Source organism: Gekko japonicus, unplaced genomic scaffold (genome assembly GCF_001447785.1).
Source record: "Gekko japonicus isolate JY-2015 unplaced genomic scaffold, Gekko_japonicus_V1.1 scaffold2778, whole genome shotgun sequence".
In the NCBI taxonomy this organism is placed as follows: domain Eukaryota; kingdom Metazoa; phylum Chordata; class Lepidosauria; order Squamata; family Gekkonidae; genus Gekko; species Gekko japonicus.
In genome coordinates, this window is record NW_015163171.1 from 31,249 (window position 1) to 50,672 (window position 19,424).

At 46.2% G+C, this 19,424-nt stretch overlaps 1 protein-coding gene across 1 annotated transcript in view; it reads right to left on the minus strand.

The window, feature by feature from the left end:
- Positions 1-2,699: 2,699 nt before the first annotated feature.
- Positions 2,700-19,424, minus strand: part of CTCF (CCCTC-binding factor (zinc finger protein)) — a 28,960-nt gene continuing 12,235 nt past the window's right edge. Inside the window, exons 2-11 of the mRNA XM_015407096.1 lie at positions 16,156-16,945; positions 15,394-15,564; positions 14,565-14,698; positions 12,580-12,700; positions 11,897-12,046; positions 11,091-11,251; positions 10,748-10,930; positions 9,188-9,323; positions 7,593-7,757; positions 2,700-4,312 (exon numbers count right to left, since the gene is read on the minus strand). Of these exons, the coding sequence (XP_015262582.1) occupies positions 4,131-4,312; positions 7,593-7,757; positions 9,188-9,323; positions 10,748-10,930; positions 11,091-11,251; positions 11,897-12,046; positions 12,580-12,700; positions 14,565-14,698; positions 15,394-15,564; positions 16,156-16,936 (2,184 nt within the window). The 5' untranslated portion in view covers positions 16,937-16,945 and the 3' untranslated portion in view covers positions 2,700-4,130. The remainder of the gene's footprint in view (positions 4,313-7,592; positions 7,758-9,187; positions 9,324-10,747; positions 10,931-11,090; positions 11,252-11,896; positions 12,047-12,579; positions 12,701-14,564; positions 14,699-15,393; positions 15,565-16,155; positions 16,946-19,424) is intronic.

Here is a 19,424-nt window from a genome sequence, read left to right on the forward strand (position 1 = left end):
ACAATGTTTTTGTAAAAATGGTTTAAATTATATAAATAATGTTAAAGATAATATGACTGTGCTACCCGCAAAATACGTTGATTTTGTATTTTATTAATGAAAAAATTAAAGTGTTGAATATGTATATGCATTTCATACTTATGGTTTGTTTATTATGGTTGTTGTATTAAGAAAATTATTAAAAATAAAGTTATAAAAAATAACTTTGTCTCCATCCCTTGTTTAATCCCCCAGCCTCACCTCTTTAACACTCCTTGCAGCTTGAAAGCATTCGTAACAGTTCCTCCACATTAAAAACAAATCCCCCCCCAGCCTTTTTACATTCACCCACCATTCACACCTCTAGAGCTACAATCAAATTAAGCAAGAAAAAGGAGGCAAGGTCCTGAATCAAGCTTATCTGTTTGTGCGTACACGGCCAGTACAAGCATCCAGGAGACACGATCGATCCTGATTCCCTTCAGAACATAATCTTTTCTACTAGGTTATCATGTCAGAATGCTACTTAGAACCTTACTTCTTGAAATTTTGCACACAGAACATTTTCCATGTGTTAGGATTAAACACTGGGAAAAAATGCACCCCCTACCCATAATCTGTGGTGATTCATCCCAAGCAAGTCTTTAGTGTTAAAAGTCCAAAAATATCTCCTGATGGTTATACTGGCTGTCCTAAGATGTTAGCAGGATAACACATAAAAATCCCAGCAATTAGGAAAAGGGTCCATGAAACATGAAGGGCAGAATGGCAGCAAAGCTAGCCGCTTCCCTTACAACAGGGCCATTTCCTAAGACCTTCCCCCGTTCTTGCCAGCGCTAGTTCTATATGCAAGAGTACATCATGCGAAATGCTGGCCTGGATGAATCACAAGCGGGAATTAAGATTGCTGGGGAAAAGATCAACAACCTCAGATATGCAGACGATACCACTCTAATGGCAGAAAGTGAAGAGGACCTCAAGAGCCTCTTTCTCAGGGTAAAAGAGGAGAGCGCAAAAGTGGGCTTGAAGCTCAACATCAAAAAAACGAAGATCATGGCATCCGGACCCATCACTCCTTGGCACATAGAAGGGGAAGTCGTGGAAGTAGTGACAGACTTCACGTCCCTGGGATCCCAGATCACCGCAGACTGTGACAGCAGCCATGAAATTAAAAGATGCCTGCTCCTTGGGAGGAAAGCGATGGTGAACCTAAACAGCATGATAAAAAGTAGAGACATCACCCTGCCAACAAAAGTTCGCATGGTCAAAGCAATGGTATTCCCAGTAGTCATATATGGCTGCAAGAGTTGGACTATAAGGAAGGCCGAGCGCCGAAGAATAGATTCTTTTGAACTATGGTGCTGGAGAAGACTCTTGAGAGTCCCTTGGACTGCAAGAAGATCAAATCAGTCAACCCTAAAAGAAATCAACCCTGACTGTTCCCTGGAAAGCCAGATAATGAAACTGAAGCTCAAATACTTTGGCCACCAAATGAGAAGGGAGCACTCACTGGAGAAGACCCTGATGCTGGGAAAGATTGAAGGGCAAAGAAGACGGGGACGGCAAAGGATGAGATGGTTAGACAGTGTCATACATGCAACGAACATGAAATTGAGCCAACTTCAGAGGACGGTGGAAGACAGGAAGGCCTGGCGGGAGCTGGTCCATGGGGACTCGACTGTGCGACTGAACAACAAAAAAACCCTCCGCCACATCGATAGTGTGGTACCTTGGAATGGTTTGTTGTTAATTCTGGGGGGAAATACCAAGAATAAAACACGGGGAGGCAAGAGGGACAGAAATATGTTGTCCAGAGACAACATCCCATCTATGCAGGCCTCCAGAGAGAGGACAAAAAGGAATTTTGAGCTGCAAGAAGGGGCAAGAAGCACCACCACCACTAGGGCTGACTGGCACACGTCTGCTTCCAGAGTTAGCAGAGGAGGCTGCAGCGGTGACCAGGTAACATCCGAGATTTTCAACTTTTTTTGCAGCTTTACCCTTAAACAAAAGGCCCTGACCTGGATAGGCCAGGCAAGCCTGATCTTGGAAGCTGAGCAGGGCCGACTCAGACAAGTACCTGGAAGGCAGACCTCCAAGGAATACCACGGTTGGGATGCAGAGGTAGGCAATAGTAAGCCACCGCTCTGAAAATGTCCAAGCCCCATGACTTCCAGGCATACAAACACACACACAAAATACCCACAAAAAACCATGATAAAGCAAGCGAAAGAAACAAAGTTAATTGGAGTGTACAAAAAGCACAGCGTAACGGCTGCTTTATTATTACAAGCGGGGGGACGACGGGGGGGACGGATGGACACCCGGCATGCATCCACTTGAGGTTATGACTTTGGCGTGTGTCATCTGTGATAAAGGGAACATCTCTTGCATGGCCTCTATCTGCAGTAGAACCCAATGCATATTTTGTGGGAGAGAGGAACACACGATAATACAGGAAAGGTCACTTCATGTGCAATTAAGTACAGAGGCTGTCCAAAAAGACTCCCAATAGATCATCACACAAGCAGCATGAAGCTGGGGTGCATCACCGAGCTATTCCCTCTTAATGTCTTCCCAGCAAACCCAAAGATGCCAAACATGTATCTCCCCCCCCCACCCCCGTATACCGCCAATTATCAAGGTTCCAAGAAAGCAGGCACACAGGTTAATTCATTATTATTTATTAGCTGTACAGCAGTATATTCTCCTTCCCCGAGTCCAAACCCCATTATGTATTTTATAACATTTTTTTTATCTCATGTTGGTTTCCTAAAATAATGAAAAATATCACACAGTACAGCTAAGTACAAAAATGCATCAACCTAGAGTCGGATAGCTAACCTGATAGCTCTTTTAAAAGCAATACATAGAAGAAAATTCTTTTTGAAATCAGCAAGACTGAGGCTCTATAAAAAGCTTACATACTTTTTTAACATGTGACGGTTCATATACAGGCATCATTTGTATTTCACATTATTCTTCCCCGCCCCTCCTCTCTCTCTTATAATTAAAGACCCCCAAATTTTATCTTTACTGACCTAGTAGAATTCTCTGGCCTAGGTTTCAGGGGCTGGGAGGCCCTGTTACAAACCACCACCACCTCAGCTTTTGACACAGAATTTATAAACACAAAACGGAGGAAAGGAAACGGGATCTGTGAAAATCTGAAACTCAAAAAGGTAGTTTTTAAGTGACAAGTTTCACTTCTAAGTCCATGTGCTCAGAAACCGAGTTGGGGGGGGGTCTGGATTTCCACCATCTTACAAAACGAAGCCTGGGTCGTGATCTTCTGTTAAACTTGATAGGGTCCAATAGTCAACCTGTTACTGATTCCTTCCTGCATAATTCCATTCACAATTGTTTAAAACGAAAGGGTTTCTGGTTGGTTTAGATTGCCTTTCCCCCTCCCTCCCAAAACCCCTCTTAATTAAATGGAAAAAAGATTAAAATGTAAAAAAGTTATTTACACACGCTTAATCATTACAGTGATGCCCTGCAGACAGCAAAGCATCGGAGAGGAGAGACGAGAGGTGGAGCATGCCGAATCTATGGTGCTGAGGCAGAACCAGTCAGTGGAGGGTCGGTAGGAGAGGGCTGGGGAAGCAAAACCAAAACGCAATAAAAAGTTTCACAACCCTCCCTAGTCTGCAGTTACAGTTAAAAACCTCTAGAGCGCAAAAGACGAGGCCAGAGGGCATCGAGGAACGCACGTGCAGATCCAGAGCAGTTTGCGTGGGTTCGAGGACTCGCTGCTTCCGTCTTTCCCATCTCTGGGCACGAGGGCTGTCCGTGCCCCCCCCCGCCACGATGCAGTTCGGATCTAACCGGATCGAGCAACCGTCGGAGACCCGTGGGGACTGAAAAAACCCCGCCCCCTTGTTCCATGATCCTGTTATGCTAACATTAAACAGAGTTCTAGGCAAAATAATAATAATAATAATAAATCACTTTTTCTAACATCATTTGAAGTTTTGTGTCCCGGGTTGTTTGGTAAAATGGTCTAAAAAGATGCATATCCCAAAGCCAGGGGGGGAGAGAAAAGGTGAAAAGAAACAAAATAAACAAAAAAACAGCCAAAAAAAAAAAGAGGATTGAGCTGCTTCAAAAAGAGCCCAGGCCAGTTCAGTCCAAGCACAACCCGTCCTCCATCACCGGTCCATCATGCTGAGAATCATCTCTGGGGTGAGGTCTCCGTTGGGCGCTTCCACCACCACTGGCTGAGCTCCCGCTGTAGTTGCTACAGTCTCTGCTTCGGGCTCCTTCTTGACTTCCACTATAATGTTTTCAATTGCACCAGTGTTCTGGTCTTCCACCTGAATGATTGCTGTTGCTGGTGAAAGAGGAGAGGAAGACGTTAGCGTGCCTCTCCAGGGAAAGCGTCTGAGTATGTGTCAGTGCTGATTTCCATAAAGCCACAGCCAGTCCTGTGTATACAATACATGCTGAACGGGGCTTTTGGAATGACCACCCAAATGATACCTATGAACTGCTCTGGGTATCTGAGAGTGCTCTGAAAATGTCAAGGATTATTATGCACAGCGGCAGTGTGGTATCAGGCGCATAGTTTCTTGAGACTCTAAAGGAGCTGGGGGGAGGTGAGAGGAAGAGAGAAGCTGGCTATTAGGGGTGTGAAGATGCGTGTGCCTGAAAGTGTGTGGGTGGCTCCTGGTGAAGCCCGAGAAGCCAAACGAGGCAGCAAAATGAGATTTCCAATGTGTTGGCTCCACAGCCCTCCCAGCAAAGGCAGAATGAAGTATGCCGAATTCAAGACTGCAGAATAATGCAAAAATGGGAGACAGTGTACCCATTTGTTCACTGGCACGAATGGGAGTTTGCTGGCTGACCTTGGACCAGTCACACACACTCTGCCTAACCTACCCGCAAAGTTGTTGTGAGGATAAACTGGAGGAGGGAATGATGAGTGCCTGAAAGTGTGTGGGTGGCTCCTGGTGAAGCCCGAGAAGCCAAACGAGGCAGCAAAATGAGATTTCCAATGGGTGGGGTTCCACCACACTGTGTTGGCTCCACAGCCCACCCAGCAAAGGCAGAATGAAGTATGCCGAATTCAAGACTGTAGAATAATGCAAAAATGGGAGACAGTGTACCCATTTGTTCACTGGAACCAATGGGAGTTTGCTGGCTGACCTTGTACCAGTCACACACACTCTGCCTAACCTACCCGCAAAGTTGTTGTGAGGATAAACTGGAGGAGGGAATGATGAGTTTTTTTGGGCCTCCAGTGGGGAGAAAAGCGGGATTTAAATTAATGACAGAAAAGGGCAACTCGAATGATAAAAGGGTTGGAACACTTTCCCTATGAGGAAAGGTTAAGGCGCTTAGGGCTCTTTAGCTTGGAGAAACGACGACTGAGGGGTGACATGATTGAGGTTTATAAGATTATGCATGGGAAAGAGCAGGTAGAGAAAGAGGTGCTTTTCTCCCTTTCTCACAATACAAGAACTCGTGGGCACTCCATGAAATTGCTGAGCGGTCGGGTTAGAACGGATAAAAGGAAGTACTTCTTCACCCAAAGAGTGATTGACACATGGAATTCACTGCCACAGGAAGTGGTGGCGGCTACAAGCATGGACAGCTTCAAAAGGGAATTAGATAAGCATATGGAGCAGAGGTCCATCAGTGGCTATTAGCCACAAGGTATAGATAGGGACTCTGGGGCAAGTGATGCTGTCATCTTGGTGCTTGGGGGGGGGGGTCAACAGTGGGAGGGCTTCTAATGTCCTGGCCCCACTGGTGGACCTCCTGATGGCACTGGTATTTCTGACCACTGTGTGATACAGAGTGTTGGACTAGATGAGCCTTTGGCCTGATCCAACATTGGCATCTCTTATGTTCTTATGTTCTTAAATTATATGGACTGGTGCACAGCCACTCGGTACAGGATTTTAATTTTCCTCTTTTTTTTGCAGAGTTTCCACACAATTCTGACAATAACCGAATGCCAAGGCACGAATGCTATATCCAGCTTTGGGCAAAAGGAGTAAAATCCAGCAGGAGCAACAACAGCTCCACTCATCTGAATGAAGCCAGTGCCTAAGAGGTGCGGGAGAAGAGAGCTGGACTGACCAATGACAGTGCACCAGCAGCTGGCAGAGGCCTCCCCGCCTCCTAATAAGCCCCAGAAATGCACAGCTGGCAGAACCGATTTCGGGCAGCGGTGCTCTGAATGCCTTGGTGATGTATATGAACGCTTCAGTGGGAATTGTGTGCATGAGACTGATACAAGTCCTATACAAGTGACCCCCTACCACCTGAAATGCCTCCAGAAGAAATGTCTTCTGACACGAATTAACCACACTTGTTTAACTTGCATTTGAGAGATGAAGGGATTTGTGGGCTGGCGGCCTAAGGGCGAATCCACACAACCAGCTTCCATCCATTGACGGAAAAGGCTCTCTGACAATGCACGGCTAAAATCTACTGCATCCTGACCCTTGTTTCAGGAGCCTGGAGTTTTGAAGGCTCCCAAATGTGAATCGGCCTACAACCTGAGCAAGGTCTAAGCACCAACAAGACCTGGAAGCTTGTGAATATCCACCCGGAGGTCAAGCACACACACACACACACACACACAAAATTAATATGAAAGTCTCACATAGGTTCAGTCCAAACATCATGACAAAATCAGAATTATTTACCAGGCTCACATTCCGCTTCTCTCCTGTTCTTCTGCAATGTGCCAAGACGGCAACTGCAGTCTCCAATTAAGCATAACGTCCAAATATGGGCACTTTAAGTGCACATGTTCAAAAGTTACAACTAATTCGACGCAGTTGAAGATTACAGTCTTCAATCTTGATAAGCTCCAGAGGAGAGGGGGAGAGGATGTACAAGCCTGATAACTGGGTTTGTGATCATCACAAACTCCTATTTGCCTGTGATGCTTGAAGTAAGCCACAGAATCTAGTATCCAGTATACATTTCCAAGAGCCTCAGTGGATCCAAAATACATCCACTCCCATAGTGAGCTAGAAACGTGCTGAAGGGAGTGATGGGTGAGAAGAATTAAAATCTGTTTCAAAGCACAGAGGCGGCAGATGATGATGACTCCAGCTTTCAGGAATGACGTCTGTCCCTTGCTTAGGAGAACCAACCTTTTGCCACGATCTCCAGGTCATGCTAGTCTCCACCCATCTTTCCTGCCTTCATTTCTCTGTCTACTTCCCTCTTTAAGACTAACACACTTTATTGTCGCATAGGCTTTTGAGAAACACAGCTCTTTTTGTCAGATGCATGGAGGATATGAAGAAAGTGGCCAGAGATATAGGTAAGGGGAGGGGGGAAAGGATGCAGAAAGTGCCATGATGTAAATGCAAAGCAGTTGCAAAAGTCATGAAAAAGGTTGAATGCGCATTCCATGCATCTGACAAAGAGAGCTGTGTTTTTCAAAAGCTTATGCTACAATAAAGTTTGTTGGTCTTAAAAGTGTTACTGAGCTTTTTACTATTTTGCAGCAACAGACTAACACGGCTAACTCCTCTGGATCTACTTCCCTCTTGTTATCACTAGGCACCACTGCCAAACCCTTTACTCCTAACAAAGCATTCAACTTTTGGCAGCTTTCCCCCTCTCTCTAACATCCCAGAACTTACGCTGGGGCTGTTTTGGTTGGTTGGCTTTGCCGGGCGGCCTTCCTCTTCGTTTCTTTGCTGGTGGGGGTGCTGGGGCCACAGGTTCTACTTCTGGCTCAGCCACTATTTCAACTGCCGTCTCTTCCTCCTCTTCATTATCGTCCAACTCTGGCTCTGCATTTTCCTCTTCAAGATAAGGAAACGACCAAAGAAAAATAGTATCAGGGCAAGCATCAATGTAATTGACAAAATGAGAACAGCACGAATGCTCCCCTGGAGCAGGATCAATACCTTGGGTTTAATGCATTCCTGATTAAACCCAGAACTTTGGGGCCAACTTTACAATGGAGGAAGAGATCCCAACCAGCTAAGAATCCCAGCACAATGAAGCTTTCTTCTGGGTCTTCCGCACATCTTCCAACGGAACGGGGGAGAGCAAGAAGTCACCTGGCACACATGTTTTGGTGAATACGGCACCGTTTTATGTTAAGGAAGTAGCTAAAGTGCTTCCTCAGCCGTGCCACAACTAGTGGGATCTTGAGCTATACGTACTCATATTAATGGCTTCCCTGTGAACGTCACTGCTTCCAGCATGTGGTTCACAGGATCTTCCAGAAGTGCAAAATCAGCCCTGACTTCAACAGACTCCTGGCACATTCTGTATGTGGTCTTTGCCACTCCCCACCTACCAGCCAGAATCCAGCCCCAAAGCGATCAAGTGCTCAGACGTACACTAACGTGCCTTGGTTAGAGCACTATGTCAGACTTTCCACCATCCTGCAGGTTACCTTTCCTGCCCCTGCCATCACTGGTTCATATAAAGCCTCACCAACCGCCCTCCTGCATAGGCCCACTCAATAGCTATATAGTGGGTCAGCGGCTCTCAACCTTGTAACACCTTGCTGACTTTTCACATTGAGTGAACATTTCTGTGGATTCCCCAAGCCCTGCCCTCCTCCTCCATCGGGGCCTGCCACCCGTGAGACTGGGCCCCTTCCAAAGTGGGCAGCAACTTGTGCAGACCCCATGGAGGTTTCCCCCTTCCAAAGTGGGCAGCAACTTGTGCAGACCCCATGGAGGTTTCCCTCTTCAAAACAACACACCAGAAAATCACATCAGCTACACTTGACAAGCAAGCTAAAATAACCTGCAGGCCAGGCACAACAAGGTGCACTACGCCAAGGTTGGAATTCACAGGGTAGCCAGACCCTAAAATGCTGTAAGTCAAAAGGCCTTGCCTGAAGGTCCCCAACACTGTTACTAGAAAACTGAGAAGGCTCCATTTATCCAGATAGCCCTGAGAGGGGCTCACAGATGCAACAGGTGAAACCCTACCAGCTCCAGCACCGACTTGATCCTTGACTTTTCTTTTAACCAATAATCTCTTGTGTGGCTATAATTCATTTAACTATCCACTGGACAAGACCCAGCATTCTGGCATGCTGTAATATGTCCAATGGCAAGATTCTTCTGAGCCAAGAATCTTAACAGGCTGGAAGGAGAGCTCAGCCAACAGCAGAGGGCTGGCCACTGGCAAATTAGGCGTTCTGATCTAAAGGCTGAATATGGATGCAGTAATATGAGCAAGGCTCTTTGGGAGACAGCTGGATCCTTACCACTATCGGAGGAGTCCTCTTTCTTGGAGCGCATCTTTCTCTTTCGCCCACGCTTCCCCTTCTTGGGCTCACCTCCATTCTCTCCTTCTACCCCATCGGGCCCTGTGCAATTATCTGCATGTCGGGCCATGGTGTTCTAACCCAATAAAGGAAGGCAAGTGTTAGAAGTCGCCAGAACCCACCCTCTGATCCTACCAGATTTTGCCCCTCAAAAAGAGCAAGAGCATTATTTGCCAACGTAGAGGCCAAGCCCCAGCACAGGGGGCTGGCTGTAATGTTGAGCAAGGGGCACGTCTTTTCCTTAAGCGATTCTGCCTCAGGTGCAGAGGGTACACACCCCAGGAACTATGCGATACGAAGGCAGACCACTTCCAAAACACTTTCTGGGGATCAATGCAAGGTAGCCAAGCACAGAGTAAACAGGTTCTTTATGACTGGCAAACCTGAATACAATTACTGTGCCTTTTCAACAGTTTCATTTATTCACAAGGTCAAACTGAAGGGAATTAAACGAGAGCCCACTATTGTTTTTCTCTAAATTCAGTGGTTTCCTTGAAAAACTTCTCCAGTCGAAATGCACAGGCAAACCTGGAAATACATCTCTCACATGTCTTGATTTTACCATTTCATCACCCTAAGAGTATGCTGTGGCCTCTTCTTGCAGTGCAAAGCATAGAAGTTCTGATGTCCAATATAAGCCACAACAACATAAGAAAAGTCTCACTGGATCAGACCAGGGGTCCAGCTAGCCCAGCATCTTGTATCACACAGTGGCGTAAGAAAAGTCTCACTGGATCAGACCAGAGGTCCATCTAGCCCAGCATCTTGTATCACACAGTGGCCAAGGGGCTGCCCTGAAGGGAGGGCCAACAAACAGGGCACAGAGGCTGAGGCCTTCCCCGATGTGACTTCCTACCACTGGTATTCACACACTGAATGCCTTATTGTAGAGGTTCGCTTTAGTCACCCCACTGGTATTCACACAGTGAAGGCCTTATTGTAGAGGTTCGCTTTAGTCACCAGAGCTGGTAGCCACTAATGGATCTATCCTCAATGAATTTATCTAATCCCCCTTTTCAAGCCATCTATGCTTGTAGCTATCACAGCATCCTCTGGCAGTGATGCCATATTTTAATCACTCACTGAGTAAACAAGTACTCCCCTTTGTCTGTCCTGAATCTACTGCCCCTCGACTTCACTGGGGGCCCTCTAGTATTTTGGGAGAGGGAAAAAAGTATCTCTCTCCACTCTCTCTGCCACATGCATAATTTTACAAATCTCTTTCATGTCCCCCTCAATGTCCCAAAATTTTACAGGGGCCAAAACAGAGTTCAGACAGAGAGAACAGAGGATAGTATCTCCCCCTAACGATTTCTATTTTGAAAGGAATAATCAATCCCGCAAAATATCTTTTGGAGCTGGCTTTCTCCATTCCAGAGCAATATCCCTTCAAGCAAAAATGTACATCTCTGTGGGGCGATGCCTGATAATCTCTTGCAGTCACCTCTCGCTTACGGTTCCATACAACAACCCCACCCTGAATGCGGCCTGACCACTTACACGGCGTGTGAATGTTTTGCCACACTTGGAGCAGACAAAGGCAGCTGGGACGAAGTTCGGGTCATGGTAGCGCTTGAAATGCATGTCAAGCAGCTGCTTCTGACGGAAGGTTTTATCACAATGGCTACAGGCGTAAGGCTTTTCTCCAGTGTGGGTTCGCTTATGCATGATCATGTGCCGTTCCTAGAAGAAACCAAGAAACGTCCATGGTTAACAGCGACCTCCATTATTAGACTAGGGCATACAGTCCTATTCAGTTGTTTTGAGCAGACCAGTAAAATTTCCTACATACCACACCTGGTAAAATTAAAGCTCACACTCTGAAGTGTTCACATGGCCTCACCTGTCGACACGCGTAATCACACTGGTCACACTTGAAGCGCTTCTCGTTCTTGTGGGACTTCTGGTGCTGGATGAGGGCGTATCGCTCATGGAACACAGCATCGCAGTAACGACACTTCTTGCCCTGCTCAATATAGGAATGCTGTTTCCGCAAGTGGACGCCTGGCAAGAGAAATAAAGCACATCTAACGATCGGCTCTTGCTGCCTAGCCTGTGGAGTATGGAAATCGCTCACACGTTCTCCAGAGACTATATTAAAGTTCAGCTGAGCCAGCAAATACTGTCTGGGTAAAGCTAAAACAAACATTTTAGTCAACGGTATTTTAGATTTCAAATATTCTGCACACGTTCTTTCATCAGCATTTTATTAGCCTTCAGGATAGGATGGGACTTTAAAAAGGTCTACATCATTATTGCACTGACAACCCGGCACAATCTGATAACTAGTGCAGTATTGGAAACGCTTCCTGTATTTTAGGCTTCTGCTTTCAAAAGGAGGCTTTTAGCCCTTGTGATTAATTGGGGGAGGGGGAATCAAACCATAAAAGGAAATACAACACAACAGTGGCCAGGATGACCCTCATACCCTAACTCTACCTCCAGAGAACTCAACTGCTTCCCAGAGGTTTTCCACTCAGGCAGTTTACAGGGAGGCTTACCTTTGGCTGCCAGCCTCCGTCCCGTGTCTTCCGACCATGCCCTGGGCCATCACCCCACCCATCCACTCATCTGAAGGGCATTTCTCAAAAGCAGAGGCCTTAAGCCAATCGCCATATCTCCTCCAGCCTCGTGACAGAGAGTGCTTACCCAGGTCACTCTTCCGTGCAATGACTGTGTCACAGTGAGGGCAGTGAAACTTGGCCACATTCTCTGTGTGCTTCTGTAGGATGTGCATCTTCATCGTTCCGCTCTGGGTGAAGCGAGCATGGCAAATGTAACACTCGTAGGGCTTCTCACCTTTCAGGAGACAGAGAGAGAGAAAGTAAATCTGAGATGTTCACAGAAAATGAATCAAGTGATGGGATGGGGCAGTGCTTAGAGAGCTCCCCCCCCCAATCAAAGCCAATAGATTGGGATGACAGAGTTGAGAGAGGGAAGTAACGCTTGCCAAGCACTGCATGCTGGATGCCACAATGATCAGGGTCTGCTCCATTATGAGCAAAAATGGCCCATCCAATTACAAGCACCCCATCGTCAGAGACCGGTTGGAATTTGTTGTCAGGTAGCTTCCAATTCTGGCGCCGCACTAAAGGTCACATGGTACTTTGTCACAGTTTGTGAAAAACAGGGCCATGTGTGAGAGCAAAGGGTTGACAAGGTTTCTGTAAGCGATCTCACTTGCCACTGAAACATTCAAACAGGTGCTTGCTCTCCTGATTATTTTTTTTAAGCAGATGGGGCATGGATTTTACACATCTAAGGACCAGAGAATGCTGAAGCTGCAGTGTCCATGGGCCTCTGTGTTGACATCACCAGAGCACCATCCGTACCAGAATGAGTTCTCATGTGCCTCTTCAGTTTGTAAGTGTCCCTGCTGGCATAGCTGCACAAGCTGCACTGGAATGGACGCTCTCCGGTGTGAGAGCGAATGTGACGTTTCAACTTGCTGACCTGAAGCCCAAGAACGCAAATGGGGTTAGTGGCATGAAAATCAAGGCAGCTCTGCAGAGGGAATTTCCAGTAATTACATTTTAGTTATTTCTTTATTTTATTAGATTTATATACCTCCCTCCCCAAAGGAGTGCTATTACCCGCCCCCCCAGTACGTTCCTTGCATTGTAAGGTGGGACAGGGAGGAGGCAAGAACGACTGTGATGCTAACACATTCGACGAAACCACAAGAGCTGCTTCAGGTAGGTCTAAATGTTTATATCACTTTTTGGATGGAAAAGGGGCGGAAAGCAGTAATCTCCCCCCCCCCCCCCCCCCCCCCCCCCCCCCACTTCTTTTTTTGGAGGAAATTCAAGGGAATATTCCACCACATGTTAAACAAGGCCACGTATGAGAAATACTGTTTAGAAAAAGTGCTTCTTTGAAGTGTTATGACCCAGAACACACATTTACAGTGCAATCCTGTACACAGCTACTCTAGCCTAAACCCACTGACATCAATGGCTTAGACTGGAGTAACCATACCAGACCGTGCTGCCAGTGGCATTTCCAATGTAAACAAAAGTGGAGACAAACAGGTGTTGGAGCAAGGAGGGTAGATGTTACATTAAATGGCAAAACTTGTGACGACATTGTGTTAGAAGTTGTAAAAATTAAAAGAACCGTGCTTCTAAACTTTCTCTACAGGTCTGATTTGTGACAGAGGCGGACAATTTGGGAAGCGCTGTCCAAAGCTCTTTTGGTGCACAGAACCGGTTGAATGGTTCTTTTGAACCTACCAATACTGCAGCTTCACTTAGAAGAGAAGAGATTGGATTTCTACCCTGCCCTTCACTACCCAAGGGAGTCTCAGAGCGGCTTACAAACTCCTTTCACTTCCCCTCCACACAACAACCACCTTGTGAGGTAGGTGGGGCTGAGAGAGCTCGGACAGAAACTGCTCTTTTTCAAGAACAGCTGTGCCAAAACTATGGCTTGCCCAAGGTCATCCAGCAGCTGCAAGTGGAGGTGTGGGGAATCAAACCCGGTTCTCCCAGAGTAGAGTCCACACACTTAACCACTACCCCAAACTGGCTTAACTACAAAAGCATTTTTCTTCCTCCATACCTACCTTTAAGCAGCTCAAGAGCATCATCACTAACCCAATAATATTAATTACAGCCAGCCTTCAAATGAATCTATGCACAGAGAGAAGCCAGATGCAACAACAACACAGTCACCTTGGACGCCTCCTCCCAACACCCAGGCTGTGGTCACACACACTAAATAATCCACTTTCAATGCACTTTCCAACTGGATTTTTACTGTGAGAACTGGCAAAATCCAATTCGAAAGTGCATTCAAAGTGGATTGAAAACGGATTATTTAGTGTGTGTGACTGCAGTCCCAACACACTAAACTCCCCACAGGCAATTTCATTGCAAAAATTTATAAATTTTAAAATGCTGGCCACCCATTCCTGCAAAATGAATGAATGAAATGGTGGCTTGCTGCTTCTCAGAGAAGCTAACAGTCAGCTAGACTGTTAGAGAAGGAGGGGAACTATGCTATGATGACCCCTACTCCCCAGAAGCAGACAGGCCGCCTGAGACGAAGAGGGCTTGCCCCAATGACACCTCCGTGCAAAGAAAACAGCCACAGGGAACAATAAATGAAGTTTCATGTATAACCGACATGTTTCTGAGAAGATGCCCACCTGCAGCAATCAGCTGATTTAGATTCCCACAACATATTTTATTAAGATCCGGAAACAATAAGAAACACAGTTAATTATGTGCAAGTGTCCATCCCCCCCCCCAAGCTTCCAGTAGAAGGATTAAGGCACAGGACGAAAGTACTAGGAGAAAGAAATAGTCAGACACACCTCCACACTGGCGTAGTCGCACATGGAACACTTGAATGGCTTCTCGTGGGTGTGTTTGTAGCGGCGGTGCCGAACCAACTCTCCACTCGTCACAAAGGCCATGTCGCAGTCGGGGCACTTGTGAGGACGAGTACCTGAGTGGGCCCAGAAAGTGGCATTAAAAACAGCCTGAGCAGCCAGGCTTCGTTTGGATGGCACGGCCCCATCAGAACTTGGAAGAGCAACGAGAACCCGGGTTTTAAAAAAACATCCCCTGACAAAAGAAAATTAAAAACAAAAGCCAGCGTGCCCAAGGTCCTAAAATGCAGTTAAGGAAAAGGTTTTCTATAGCTCCCTGACACATCTATCCCGCCCACCCCAGTGTGGCACTTTTGTTTTCATTATGCACCTATATCCTCAGAGGTTATATGCTTCTTATCATAGACTATGAAAGCTATAAAGAATCCAGATGATTTTTAGGGTTTGACTACTAAGTTTATAGCTCTCATGGACAAAAAAAGGCACATTGCTTTATGGCCACAAGGACTGGTTGGAGGATCTACTGTGGTCAGAGAAAGGCTGCGCAGAAAGAAAAAAACCAAGACTCTCCCCCTTTAGCCTCAATTATACTTCTTTTCCCAACTTTTCTTACCCAGTTCCAACCCTGATATCTAGTTTAAAATTTACCGCCCCCCAAAAACAAACAAAAAGAAAGCCACTCAAATCCTCCAGTGATATCAGAACCTAGGACCAGTAGCAGATTATTGGCATGGAATTGAGTGAACGTATAAGGGTAGATCATGCAAAACAAACACTGGCTCGGGGGTTACTAATGTCATCCGAATGGTACCTGTGTGAGTGTTGAGATGGTTTCTCAGCAGTGTGACCGTCCGTAGGGCTCTACCACAGAGGTGGCATTTATGCGGCCTCTCATCGGTGTGGCTTTTCATGTGGCGATCCAGATTAGAACGGCGTGGACAGGTATAACTGCACAGTTCACACTGGAATGTCTTCTTCACTCCTATACAGAAAGTCAGTCTTTAATGGTAGCCCATCCATACAGACCAGTGCATATGACTATGAGTAACACTGATGCCCTCTATCCTACAAACCCCTACTCCAAGGCACAGCTGTCTTCACGCTCCCCTCCCCCCCATCTTAAAAGTGTTTAAGCAAAGAGAGCATGGTGTACCACATCCGACTGAGCCAAGCACAATTTTCGCTGAACTAATCCAAGCGGACCAAGCGAGCTAACTATGTCATGCTCACCGCAGAAGGCATGTCCCCAACCAGGACAGCCAGCTACAACAAGCCAGAGGAAAATTCCTTCCAGACTCCACCCTGGCAACCCAAGTTGAAGCCATGAAAACCCACCAGTCACCCCTTTATCTTACTCCCCATATATGGCAGCATCTGATTCTTTGGGGAGGGGGGAGGGGAGACGAATATGCTCTCTGACCCCCTGCAGGCCCCAACTATGGCATCACCGAACAGCAGAACAGCCTTTCAAAATGAACCCGGGATGTGTTTAGACTACTGAGGCGCTTTCTTATAGATCCATTAATGCTTAGTGTGCTCCATGTCCAACCCCAATTGCAAATGCATCGCTTACCTTTCTTTTTAATTTTTGTTGGCTTAGGGGGCTTCATGTTGCCCACCACCTTCTCTGCATTGACCTCTGAGAGCAGGCCCTCTTGCTGCTCCTCTTCAAAATCATATACAGAGACGTCCACGTCTTTTCCCTCCTCAGTGTAACGGAGTTTGCTCTTTTTGGTTTTCTTTGTCTTTTTGGCTGGGGGCTGATAGTCCGGGTCCTTTTGCCAGTTAGGGTCTTCCTGTGGCTGAAGTTCACCTTGTTCCAGTGTCTCCACCTCACCATTTGCACCAACTTTTACCACTTGGAAGCCTTCTGGCAACGGGAGGGTGTGGCAGATCATGGGCTCCCCCTCCTGCAGGCCTCCTTTGGAGACCTCATTCTCGTATGCCCCCTGAAGTTCTTCCACAGAAGTGGTAGCAACAGGTACAGAGACTGGGACAGGCACCTGGACAAGCTGTAGCTCTCCAAGATTTATAGGCTGCTCTTCCATGTTGACAACCTGAAGAGTTATTATTTGGGTGTCATCCACAGTCGCCTCGGCGTCCTGATGCACAGTGCCCTCCATGACTTCAGTTTTCATCTGAAGCAGCGTTGGATCTAGCTGCTCCATCATTACCATCTGGACGCCAGCAGTGACATCCTGCACCACTTCAGTCCCATCTGCCTGGTTGGGCGGCATTGGGCAAGCATCCTCTTCCTGCCCACCCTCCCGGCGCCTTTGATAGGTCTTCCTTTCTTTGCTTTTAATGAATGTTTCAGACTCCTCACCAATAGCTTCAACTGCTTCTCCTTCCATGTCACCTTCCTGGTGGAAAACAAGAGCGACAAAGAAAGCTTAGCTCAGACAGCTGTCTTGAAAACATACAAGAACTGATGGGACAGATTCTCACACCTTAGGCAATCTGATCAGACAAATGTGACATGCAGCACTCGCTGAAAAACAGTCCTGAACTTTAAAACAAGACCATGGCTTCAGTTCCTGACACACTGTTGATGTGGGTCCATAATGTGAAAGAGAATGAACTGCAATTCAATCTGAGGCAAGACTTAATAAGAACACAAGAGAAGTCAATGTTGGATCAGGCCAATGGCCCATCCAGTCCAACACTCTGTCACATAGTGGCCAAGAATACCAGGTGCCATCAGGAGGTCCAGGAGTGGGGCCAGGACACTAGAAGCCCTCCCACTGTCCTCCCCCCGAAGCACCAAGAATACAGTGCATCACCTGCCCCAGCCTGTGACTACCTATCTATACCTTGTGGCTAATAGCCACTGATGGGCCTCTGCTGCATATGTTTATCCAGAAGCTGTCCATGCTTGTCGCCACCACCACCTCATGTGGCAGTGAATTCCATATGTTAATCACTCTTTGGGTGAAGAAGTACTTCCTTTGGGCACGAAAGAAGGCTTGTGGGGAAATCTCGGGGGACAGGCATGCTTGATGATTATTTTCAGTAAAGGCAGCATGTTCTAATGGCCTCTTCATATTATAGGCACCACAGGAAGCCTCTACAAAGGCCTAGGTTTGGATACTAGCTCAATGTTTTTCAAATTCTCTTGCCTTCAGGGAACATTTAAGGCATCTGCTTGTCTGGAAGAAGATTCTTGTATGATCCTGAGAACTTCTGTGCCTGTGTGTGTGTATGTTCTAAGGCTTACACTAAGTTCTTATACAACCTAAACAGGGTAGGCCTATTAGACTCACAACTCATCTACATGAACTGCATGCAACTTAGCATGTACCCATTTGCCCCTGCATCCATTCATTGCAGAGGAATACTGTTAGCGATGGGTTGGCTATTTTATAAACTCTCATTCCTCTCCATGACTAGGCAAAATCTTCCAACTGCTGGATTGTGACCACTGGCAGCCAAACCATTTTATTTAATCTGAGAAAAGGGAAACAGCAGGAGGAGGAGGAGGCAGTTGGGGGAGGGGCAGAAAGAAGGAAGAGGGAGAAAGACATACAACAAAACATTTAAAAGTGGGCTCCACATTGCAAACTGAGGTTAAAGGCTGGTTCTGAGTCTGGAAAGGGTGAAGAGCACAACGTTTTGTTTGTGTGTGTGTGTGTGTTTTAAAGCACAGGATTTGTTGACTGGAGTGCAGGGTATTTTCTTGTGATCACTCAAATCAGCCACCAGGGGGCACTAGTATAACACACTGTTGCTTCAGAGCAGCGCCTCCCTGCAGGAATCCAAAGAGCTCCCTCTCATTTGCCTTCCAACATCCCTGGTAAAAAACAGAAAACTTGCACAGAAGCCAACTGGACATCCCCACTGCGGAGGCAAAAAGAACTTCGCCTTCAGCGCAAGGCAACTGTGATGGAGCCTGGGCAGCATTTTCCATTGTCTCCAGTGTTCCCAAAAGAGCAATACGGGCCACAAGTACAGGCAACATGCATGGGTCAGAACTAGCCAACAGACTCCTTCAGTGCAAGACAACTGTGATGGAGCCTGGGCAGTATTTTCCACCGTCTCCAGTGTTCCCAAAAGAGCAATACGGGCCACAAGTACAGGCAACATGCATGGGTCAGAACTAGCCAACAGACTCTCTTTTTTTTTTTTTTAACAATTTTTTATTTAGGATGTCATCACTCAAAATCAACATCTATAATACATTTTTCATCCTCCCCCACCCCACATGGCTTCCCACAGTGCTACAACCTCCTGCAAAATTCTTAAATTCGTTCTTCCTTCCCTTTATCATTACAAGTTCACAATAGGTAACTAATCTCTTCATATATAAATTTCTCTATTTCTTATTCCATGTTGTTAAAGTTTAACGTTCAGTAGTTATTAAAGCAAAATAAGTTGTCTCTCACATCCCAATTCTTCTCCAAATAGTCTTTTAAATCTTTCCAATCTGCTACAAAGTCTTCTGCTTCCATATTGTTAAGTTTTCTTGTCATCTTATCCATTTCAACCATAAAAAGTAGTTTTTTAATCCAATCTCCGGGACTTTATCTTGCTTCCAACTTTGAGCGTACGTCATTCTGGCAGTTGTGATCATATACATTAGTGTCATTTTTGCCACAGAACTAGCCAACAGACTTTCTCAAGAATCAAAAGGAAGAAGGTGAAAAGATAAAAATGACTAAAAGGAAAAATGCCACAGAAAAGTGTCAGCTCCGTATTAACAGAAAAGGGCAAAGCAGACCTCAGGGTGCATTAAAAAGTCCAAGATTAGTAATTTCGTGTAAGTGCATAAATATAGCTCAGCCTGTCTTCCAAAAGCTCAAAGTAAGTAACAAAATTCAAACATATAAGAAACAACAAAACGAG